Source organism: Nestor notabilis, unplaced genomic scaffold, assembly GCF_000696875.1.
Source record: "Nestor notabilis isolate BGI_N333 unplaced genomic scaffold, ASM69687v1 scaffold16062, whole genome shotgun sequence".
Lineage (NCBI taxonomy): Eukaryota > Metazoa > Chordata > Aves > Psittaciformes > Psittacidae > Nestor > Nestor notabilis.
Window position 1 is genome coordinate 1 of NW_009919000.1, and position 10,257 is coordinate 10,257.

At 53.1% G+C, this 10,257-nt stretch overlaps 1 protein-coding gene across 1 annotated transcript in view; it reads left to right on the forward strand.

Annotated features, from left to right (window-relative positions):
* Positions 1 to 9,232: 9,232 nt before the first annotated feature.
* Positions 9,233 to 10,257, forward strand: part of KLHL17 (kelch-like family member 17) — an 8,608-nt gene continuing 7,583 nt past the window's right edge. Inside the window, exons 1-2 of the mRNA XM_010010025.1 lie at positions 9,233 to 9,464; positions 10,109 to 10,230. Coding sequence (XP_010008327.1) covers positions 9,254 to 9,464; positions 10,109 to 10,230 — 333 coding nt within the window. The 5' untranslated portion in view covers positions 9,233 to 9,253. The remainder of the gene's footprint in view (positions 9,465 to 10,108; positions 10,231 to 10,257) is intronic.

Genomic DNA, 10,257 nt, shown 5'->3' on the forward strand with positions numbered 1-10,257 from the left:
GCCGGCCCCGGCGGGAGGATTGGGATCCGCGGGCATAGCGGGAGAAGGAGGAGGGTCCCCCCGGAGGAGGGATGCTCAAGGCGCAACTTTGCCTACCGGGCACCGGAGCAGCCAGCGATGCCGTTTCCGAGCCGCTGCCGCTCTGTATCTCCGCATCTCCCCGTGGCCGAGCCCGGCAGCGCGTCTGTGCCAAGCGTGTTCTCCTTCCCTGTCCTCTGCCAAGTCGTGGAGCGATCCCTTCCGTATGGGAATAAGCCGCAGCGACGCGCTGGGGCCCAGGGAACAGCCGTTCTGGCCGGTGCGGCTTTGCCTGCGCTCGGTGGAAGCACACGGGGTGTTTGGTACCGTTGGCTGCGGGAGGAATGAAGGGCACAGGGAGAAGCGTTGCCTCAGGTTATCTGGTAACTTGGGGGGACAAGCAGGAGGGAGGATATCTGGCCTCTGCAGTGATCGTTAGGGCAGAGGGCTCTCCTTGAGCCACAGCATCCCTGTTCATGGACGTGGTCCTGCGGGCAGGCAGCTGGTTGGGTTCTGCCTCCCTCCAAAGAATGCGGCCCTGGGACCTCGGCTTCTTCGCAGGAAGGAAGGAACGCAGCGGTCCCTGTGCGTCAGGACACAGCCACCGACCCACCAGGCTTCTGTGCCAAGCCAGGAAACAGCAGCCTTGCTTTGATGGGGTCTCTTTGCAAAGGAAGCCTGATCTCCTTTGACTTCAGGAGCTGCTGTCCCATCAGCACTGTCTTGGGGTGCTCTCCATTGCTGGAGACCACAAGGAGGGAGGTTTGTTGTGGAGTTATTCAGCAACATGTGGATATTCGGGTGCTTTTGCCCCTGACAGAGCACTAGGCTGATGCAGGTCACTTGTTGCCCCTAAAGACAGGGACAGCTGAAATGAGCCTCAGAGAGGTCCTGCCCTTTTCCAGCATGGATGGGACATGAGGCACGTTTAAGGATGGGAGGAGGAAGAATGGGGCCTCAGCAACAGCTTTGGGATGTCTGTGTGCTGGCATTTGGCACCGAGAGGTGGAGGTTTGGTTTGCAGCTCACTAACACTTCAATGTACTTTTACAATGTACTATGATGCCTTTTGGTTGTGATCACTACAGGCAAGCAAACATCTGTGGAATCTTTTCCTTCTGCACCCCAAGTTTCTCTCCTGACCCATGAGCATCTGCTGGAAATACTATTCAGGATGGTAGTGAGTAAGGTTCTTTGGGATCTTGGGTGTAAAGATCTAAGTTCCCTTCCCAAGAACTGATTCATGAATCACAGCAAACAGCATCTAAATCAGAGAGGACCAGAAGCTGGCAGGCATAACAGTCACTTGTCTCTTGGCTTGACAGTGTAGGATCCACATGGAGGGGCTCCTTAGCACTTTGGGTAGCTAGGATGGTCCCTCATGATTTCTGTCAGCTAAGGTCAGCTTGGTGAGGGTGGCAATGGAACCTCTTTGCTCTGCCAGCCTGTCTGGAGACCATCCACATCAGCCTGGGTCTCTGTGGATGGAGTGGCATGTGAAAATCAAGGCAGACATGCTCTGAAGACCTGCTGGGGAGACTGTTGTGGGTTCTGGTCTTGCTCTGCTGCATTTCAGGCTCAGTAGCTCAAAGAACCGTGCTGAAGGCTCAGTGCTGGCTTCTGTATTGTCTCAGGTGCTGGAGCCTTGCCTCCAAACCCTTCAGCAAGCTGGATTTGGTGGGCTTGGTAGTCTTGAGAGGCTTCACCTTTCCAACTGGCCTGCTGGAACTGCTGCAAACCACATTGTCTCCTATAAAGGATGTGACTCAGGGACAGGAGTTCAGGCTCCTTCAGCTGCAATTCCCAGTGTACCAGCAAACTTAAGGCCATCAATGTCACATGCTCCTCATGGCTCAGTCTTCATGTATGTGCCCTGTGCTGCTGCCTATGATGTGAGGGGATTCTCTTGTTTTCTGGTTTGAAAACAGGTTCCCACTGCTCCACAGCGTGAAGCACTGAGCTTGTTCAGAGGAGGAAATGCACCTCTGTGTACATGGTCTGGTACCTCCCCGCTGCTAACCCACACTATGGCTGAGGCTGGTAGGAGGCTTTGTGAGCTGTCCGTAAGTGGTGTGGACCACAAAAGGGATGCAGGTGGTGGCATCACTCTGGTTTGGAGACTCAGTGCATCCCAGTGCAGCAGTAAAAGATCTGCTCACTATGTGCAGCCAAAAGACCCAAGTGCCTTTTCCTTCTTTCCTAATGTCCTTTCATGGAGTCAAGTTCCCCTTTAGAAGCCAAGTCCTGAGTCTCCTCGCTCTCATCGGACGTCAGGGCATTGCCAACTGGTAACAACCATTCTGAACTGGCCCATTGCCACCTCCTGCCACTGTCACCTTGCACAGCAGGCAGGTAAAGGGCACAGTCCCTCTTTGAATAGCTGCTGGCCAAGGGTGTTGCAGACAGGGAGCTCCTGGGCAAGTGTAGGAGCCGGGAATACTGAGATCCTCTGCTATGGGCTGCCTCCAGGGAGCTGAGTGCTCTCAGCTTGTCTGGTTACCTCAGTAAGGGGAGTTGGGGGCAGAGATGTCTGGAGGGAGGTCAGGAGTACCACAGTGATGGGTAGTGCAGCTGAAGCTGTTAACTATCACCCTGCTGCCTGGAGAGACGTGCATGATGCCCATGTGTAGAGGTTTGGCACTGCTTGTGCTATAAAATAGCACTGGATGCGATAGTAGCTCCTCCCCTGTGTCTGCTGGGGGACACTGGGAAGGGGGAATTAGGACATGACCCACATTTCCTTAGCAAAGGACTGCTTTCACTTATATCTTGGTGTTCTTTGTGCTGGCCTGTGGGAGCTGCTGCTAATCCCGCTGCTGCAGGTGTGCTGAGCACCTCAGGGCATGAATTGGTTTCCATTCCTTGTTTCTCCCTAACCTGGGAATTCATCAGTCCTAAACCTATTCAGGTCCTGACCCTTACAACCAATTACTTAGTGACCCAATTGTTAGCAGAGGTGCTTCTAAATCCCCCAAGCATCCCTGCTTGGAGCTGCTGCAATCCCTTGTCTGCAACGTACTGAAGGCAAAAGCCTTTGAAGATGCCTGCAGGAAGAGCTGCAAAGTGTGCATGAGAGAGGGAGAAGATTGTGTCCCCACACGGGCACTAAGCAGGCTGGATACCCATTGTCTCTTCCAGCTATGGGAATATCTCAGGGCATTGAGGCTCTGCCTTGTGCTCCCTCTTCTTCCACCTAAAGCCCTTGTGAGCCTGAGCTGGGGTGACTGAGAGCAACTTGGAGCTGAGTTTCCAAACACAACTCTCCAGGAGTGATGGGGAGAGAGGCTTTAATTAGAACAGACCTCCAGCCTCGTGCGTGCACCAGAGCCCATTGATGACAACCCACTGAGCTGCTGAAAGCCTCTGACTAGGTCAATGTGCTCAATGCCCTTCTTGCCTGAAGCCAGCACTGTCTCTCTGTGCTGTAGAGCTGGCAAGTGTGTGCAGCTTTATCCTGTCCTCCCCACCCCCTTGCCGAGGCTCCACATCCTCTCTGGCAGCTTGTCACTTCTCTGCAGATGTCTAGACAGGAGGATTCAGTGCGTGTCAGTTATGCCTCATGCATTAAAAGAAGTCAACCCAAACCCAACCAAGCAGTCCTGCAGACTCAGCGCTGCTGCGGTGCCCTGTGCTGCCTTGGGGCGAGCTCAGAGCACATTCCATGTGTTGCCCTCCCATCTGTAGCAGGGGGCTTGGGGAATAGAAGGCAGACGTGGTCAGGGCAGTGCTGGCAGCAGGAGGTGGTGGAGAGAAGTGTTTGGGGCTGAAATACGTGCTGCTAATGTCTCCTTGCAGCTCATCCCGTTGTGTTCTGGTACTCGTGTGCTCCTCCGTGTCCATCAGGAGCTGGCACAAGGTGTCCGAGTCCTCAATCTGGCCATCTGAAACTGCTCCTCTTGCCACATTTCCATCACCATTTGCTGTCCTGACCCCTGTGTAGGTGCAGCTGTAAATCAGCCATCACAGGAGCGATGACTGAACCTGCAGCTCAGAGCATCTGGTTCGCTTGCTGGTCCTGAGCTATTCGTTCCCTCTGCTTCCTCACAGTTGTTGGCTCTTCTAAGCTGAACACACAATTAACCTTCTATTAGCAAGTCTGAGTGTGAGCTGCTGCATGCTGTCTGCTGGAATTCCCTGGATGCAGGGAAAGCGTTACAGCACCTGAGAAGGAACTGAACCCCAAGTGTTATATTGAGGGCATAGAGTCTTCTGTCTGTATCAGTGATGCTAATGGGACATGTCCTGGTGGAGGCAACTGCCTTGATTTAGTGCTTGCTTTGCATCTGAGCCCTGGGCCTATACAACTGGATGATTTCCAGTCCTATTTCATTCTGTTTATTGGAGGGAGCAGGAAAGGTAGGAATGCAATGTGTTTTGTAACAGGCAGTGCCAGGCCCTTGCAAGAAGCAAGAATTTGGGCTATTCAAGTTGAAGGTATAGGGGCAGGTAGTGTATATCTGCTGTAGCCTGGGAAAACAGCCCTGGTGTCTTAGACATGCTTACTGCAAGAGGATTACTGATGCAAAAATACTGCCAGTCATCCGGCAGCTTAAAGCTGCTCTTTAGACATGGTCAGGGCTCAACAAAAGGGGTGGCTCGGGTGAATTAACTCCACAAGGGAACAGGGAAGGTGGAAATCTGCAGGCCTGCATGTGCTCAGCTGCATCTCCGGATGCTGGGGCTCTATTAGTGCTCTTTACAGCAGCACAACAGCAGCTATTAGTGCCAGCTCAGCTGTTTGTGTCCCTTGGCTGTTGCAGGGAGGGAAGAGCCTGCTGGAACACAGGAGAACATTCCCAGCCCTGCTCCCAGGAGGAAAGAAGCTGCGTGTGCTTCTTTCCTCCCCAGGCTGGTCCTGCCCTGAGCTTCAGTGTGCATTTTGCATTGCAGCTTTTTGGGGGGATGCTGAATTGCAGGAGGCTGTTTACTGGCAAATAGCTTGTGACCCCTTTCAGAGGGGTTAAATAGAGGAGTTCTGATGTTTGGTGTAGGGGAGATGGAGATGCACTTGGAAGCAGCGATCCCTGCCTGTCACTCCACTGTCAAGCTCCTTCCCAAGAGGTCCATGCTGTGGCTCTGCCCCAGGATGAGTTCTGTTGTGCTGTTGGGGAGGGCACTACTTTGGTTTCATTGCTCAGAATGGAGATGTGAAGCTGCTGGGCACAGCAGAGAAGTGCCTGGGGACAGAGCCAGAGGTCTGCAGGTGGAAAACAGGACTTGTGTTTGGGAAATGGACCCCAACACCAAGGAAGGGGGGAATGACTCCCCTGATAGGGAAACTGGTGACATGGTGCCACCTTATTGGCCTCATCTGTGCTGCCCTCTGCTCTGTTAGTGCCATGACACTGGTGAGTGCCAGTGAGGACATCATGTCTTATCCTGAAGGTCTAATGGCAGCACTTCCATGGGAGATGCAGTGCTGTGCATAAACCAGGGCTCTGCAGCTGAAAAGAGGTACTGGGATATCAACACAAGGATAGGGCATACGTGGAAGTGATGGATTTAAGCACGATTTCATGTCAGGCCTTAGGGCATCTCATGCTTTAGTGACATGGGTTAGTGGTGGCCTTGACAGTGCTGGGGAATGGTTGGACTTGATGATCTTGAAGGTCTTTTCCAACCTAGTTTATTCCATGCTTTAGAGCAGAGGATATCACTTCTCCACAGCACAGACTCATCCCTAACCTCAGCCCAGCTGCACAGGATGTGTCCTTGCGCTCTCCTGCCAGACACAAAACCTCCATGCAGGCTGTCAACAAAAAGCCATTCTCCAGAGCCTTCCTGGGGAAAGGGCAGGATCAGCCTCTCCCCGGAGTATACTCTGTTCCCTGTTTATGCTTCTCAGCAAAATCTGGTGTTTTGTGCAAAGAGAACAGAGCTCCCTTTGGGCAGGGATCGTTTGCATTCATTACCAGAGCTGTTATGCACGGCCACGCTCTGTCGCATCGCAGCCAAACAAACGCCTTCTTCTTGTTGTCATAACCTAAGAGTTATTACAAGTCAGGCCCCGCATCCTTTACAGCTGATGCTCAACACGTGCTGCCTGCTCCACAAAAGTGGGCTTGTGTTTACTGCAGCTCTGGACACTGCTTCACTGTCTCTTGTGGTCCAGGCACTGTTCTTCATGAATTATGTCTTAATGATGCTCATAGACCTTCATTTCCTGGGGATGAAGTTTCAGAAGGAAAGAAGGAATATTGAGTGCTGGCAGAGAGGGTGAGAGTTCAGGCACAGGGAGCAGTACAAGCAGCAGTGGGGTGTCCCTTCCTTTTTTCCCCCATTGATTTTATTCCGATCTCTTAAAGGCAAAGAGCTCTGATGGGATTGCAGAGCAGAGGGAAGTGGGATGAAGGGGCTGTACTCACTGCAAGCATTAGGCCAGCTCCATGCCAGCATTCTCTGTGCTTCAGGAGGGTGATATTTTCCCATTGATGAGATTGCTGAGGCTGTAGTGTGGCTGTAGCAATACACCATCAAGCAGGGTTGGTTCAGGCTGCCTGTGGGTCAGGACAAGCTGTGCACTGTCCCTTGGTGCAGGGATGCTCTTGGTAGCCCCATGGCATTGTGGTGGCCATGGTAGCATCTCCCTATGGTCCTGTTTGGTCACGTCAAAGACCAAGTGACACGGTGGTGTAGCTCAGGGTGCTGTGCATCAGTGTGGGTGATGGAGAGCTCTTCAGAGCACTGTGAGGTGCACAGCAGGGGCTGTGGGTGGAGAGGGCAGTGAGCAATAGCTGGTTTCTACCTCTTGGCCGCGGGAATCATTGCAAGGGAAGATAATGTCACCCGTGTCACTCTGCATTTGTACTTGCCCAGGGTTGTGCAATGACTCAGTGGCAGAGCTGGGAAGGGAGCCCAGCACTCCCGACCCTCTTTGGAAATTAGTTTGATCACTGTGATGCCAATGCACCAGCTACAGCAACCTTCAGTCTGCTGTGCCCTCTGTGTGTCTCCCCTGCCCAAGCTGTGTGCCACCCCAGCCTGGCCAGGGCAGCAAACTCTTCCTCACAGGTCTCCAAGAGCACAAGGAGAAGCTGTCCCATCTTTTCTCTATTCTTCTGCCCCATCCTGCATCCTGTTCCTCCCACTCCTGTGGAGCCAGGAGCTCCTATCCCTTACTATCAGGAGGGGAGATGCAAGTGCTCAGTTAGAGCTGGGGCATGGCTGAAATAGGGATGGGGAGAAGCATCCTCAGCAGTGCATTAAAAAGATAAAGCAGCTCAAGCAGATCAGGAAAACTCTCAGTTTGCAGCCAAGGAGAGGAATAAGGGCAAGAAAGCACCGTCTGCTCTCTGCAACTAGCCCAGGTCTGGGAAAGGAGCTCTTGAGCCCAGCTAGAGATGCTAATAATGATAAACCACCTTTGTGTGGGTACCTCTCATCCAGCAGCGTGAATTAACACAGTGAGGGGTTGCTACAGCTTTCTGAGGGGTGTGGGAGGAGAAGACCAGCTAACTCATGGGCTATTCTCCCCTGTGAAGGGCACAGTGACGTGCCACTGTCATTACTGGAAAGCATCAACAGGCGCTGCCTTTGTTGTGTGCCTGTGAGTCTTCCCTGCTGCCAGTGACATGAGGAATCACATCGGGTGATGCAGATAGCAGAGGGCATTGCAGGCTTCTCTCCTGCTCGGGAAAGATGTTTATTCATCTCTTTTCCTCCCCCAGCCTCTCGTACGTGACACAATCACTATTCAAACCCCACCAGGAGGCTGCCTCCGTGCACAGCGTGGTGGGGCTCTATTTTTAGGCCCTGGATGGCGGGTGATGTGGAAGTGCTGTGAGGAGCGCGGAGGCTGAGGGATTCTCTCGCCGCAGGGATGCGCAGGCAGGCACCACGCAGCACATGGGCTCCTTGTTGTTCCTCCCTCCCCCTTCTTCCTCCTGCTGCTCAGTCATCCCCTCTTCACTCTCCCACCTTTCCTCCAGTGCTGAGACAGCCAAATGCCTCTCAGAACACCCCAGACACCGTGGAAAGAGAAAACATGCGTTTTTTGGGCAGGTTTTGTTGTATATGAGCTGATTGGGTTTATATTCCTGCTCCCTTGTCCCAGGTCGAGTAGAACTGTCCCACTCCGTGCTCAGTGGTGTGTGTAATAGTTCTGTGTTGGGTCCCAGCTGCCTGAGCAGCATCTCTGGTCTTTGCTGGCTGTCCCAAACCAAAGCTACCCCAAGTTCAAAGTTACCTCTTGAATGACAGCCAGGGATGCTTCCAGGGAGGTGGAGGATGCTTTGCCCCTAGTGCGGACCAGGAGCAGGACTGTTTGGTGCAGCCTTGGTGAGGTTGGATGTGCCTGGATAGGGGACAATGGAAAGAAGTGGGGATGGAGATGTTTAAGCATGTGTTTGCTGTTCCCTAACTGGCCACCTGGGAATGCCCAGCAAGAGATGTTTGCTTGGCTGTACTGATCGTAACCAAAAGGCATTGTTAGTGAGCTACAAACCAAAACATCACAGACATCCCAAACCTGTTGTTGAGGCCCTATCCCTTCTCCTATCCTTAAATGTGGCTCATGCCCTGGGACCATCCATGCTGGGAATTGGCAGTGGCTCTCTGAGGCTCGTTTCAGTTGTCTTAGGGGCAAAAAGTGACCTGCATCAGCCTAGTGCACCAGAAGAGTCAGTTGGAAGCTGGGAGGGAACAGGCACCACTTGAAGACCTGTGGTCCATAACATCACTCTTGCCTTTTAGGATATGAGATTCCCTTTTGTGCAGGCTAACCAGGGTTGTCATGTTTGCTGTCTCTAGTGGTCTGTTTAAGCTGTGTTTGATCAATGTAGGATTGACATGCCTTGGTGAGACTTCTAAGATCAATGCTTCTGCTGATGTTACATGGAAGTGCACCTTGTCAGGGAGGTTTGGAGATGGTGCAACTTCAAGGCAAAGCAGTGGGAGTGTGTCTGCTGTAGAGCAGTGCCCTTCTGAAGGCGGGTGAGGAGGATGGCAATCCCAAGATGGACAAACACATCTGGGAAGCAGTGCATGGAAGAGTCTCAGCATTGCTTTGTAGCACTTGTGTTTCTCCAGGGACTGTCTCCTCACCATCACTGCTTCATGAGCAGGATGATGTCTCCCTGGCAGGGACCGGTTAGATGGGAGCTGTTCTTGTGCAGTCTTTGAGCAGTGATGGCCATGCTCTGGGACAACGGGAATTGCATGGCGGTATTCCTGCCTGGATAATGCTTTGGTTTCCCCCCTTGTCAGTGCTGGCGAGAAGGGAAAGGCACCCGCAGCCATGGAAGGGGGTGTGCAGCTCCTCAACCGCGATGGCCACAGCATCTCCCACAACTCCAAGCGGCACTACCACGATGCCTTCGTGTGCATGAACCGCATGCGGCAGCGCGGGCTGCTCTGCGACATCGTGCTCCATGTGGGCACCAAGGAGATCAAGGCCCACAAGGTGGTGCTGGCGTCGTGCAGCCCCTACTTCCACGCCATGTTCACAAGCAAGTAGTGTCCTCCTCTTCTCGTCCCCATGGCCAGGGTTTCCCTGCTCTTCCAACCCTCTCCTCTCTGCAAACCCCTTCCCTTTCTGACCTGCTCCCTGTTCTCACTGCTCTGCCCTGTGGAAATGTGGGGCCTGTGTGTCATCGTGTGAGCAAGTGCAGTAATGTTCAGGTTGGATAGAAGGAAGAAGTCCTTTACTGTGAGGGTGCTGAGGCGCTGGAACAGGTTCCCAAAAGAAGTGGTGAATGCCCCATCCCTGGCAGTGTTCAAGGCCAGGTTGGACACAGGGGCTTGGAGCAACCTGCTCTAGTGGAAGGTGTCCCTGCCTGTGGCAGGGGGTTGGAACTAGATGATCTTAAGGTCTCTTACAACCCAAACCATTCTGTGATTCTATGAATATCCCTTATTTGACTCCCTTCCATGAAGCCCTTTATCCATAACACCCTGCATGGGCATCTCGATGCCCACCATTCAGACATGGACCCAATTCCTTAGCGGATACTGCTGCTCCTCCTTGATAAGAGGTGGACAGACAATCTCCTAGAGCTGTGATGCTGGGCTGTAGAGGTGACGTGGCCCATTCCTCTGTGGAAACAACCCTTCTGTGGGCCTTTGTTCATGTCTAGTGTCTGTGTTGCCCCAGATGAGATGAGCGAGAGCCGCCAGACGCACGTGACGCTGCACGACATTGACCCGCAGGCCCTGGAGCAGTTGGTGCAATACGCTTACACGGCTGAGATTGTGGTGGGCGAGGGGAACGTGCAGGTAGGAACGTCCCTACACCACCCTCTC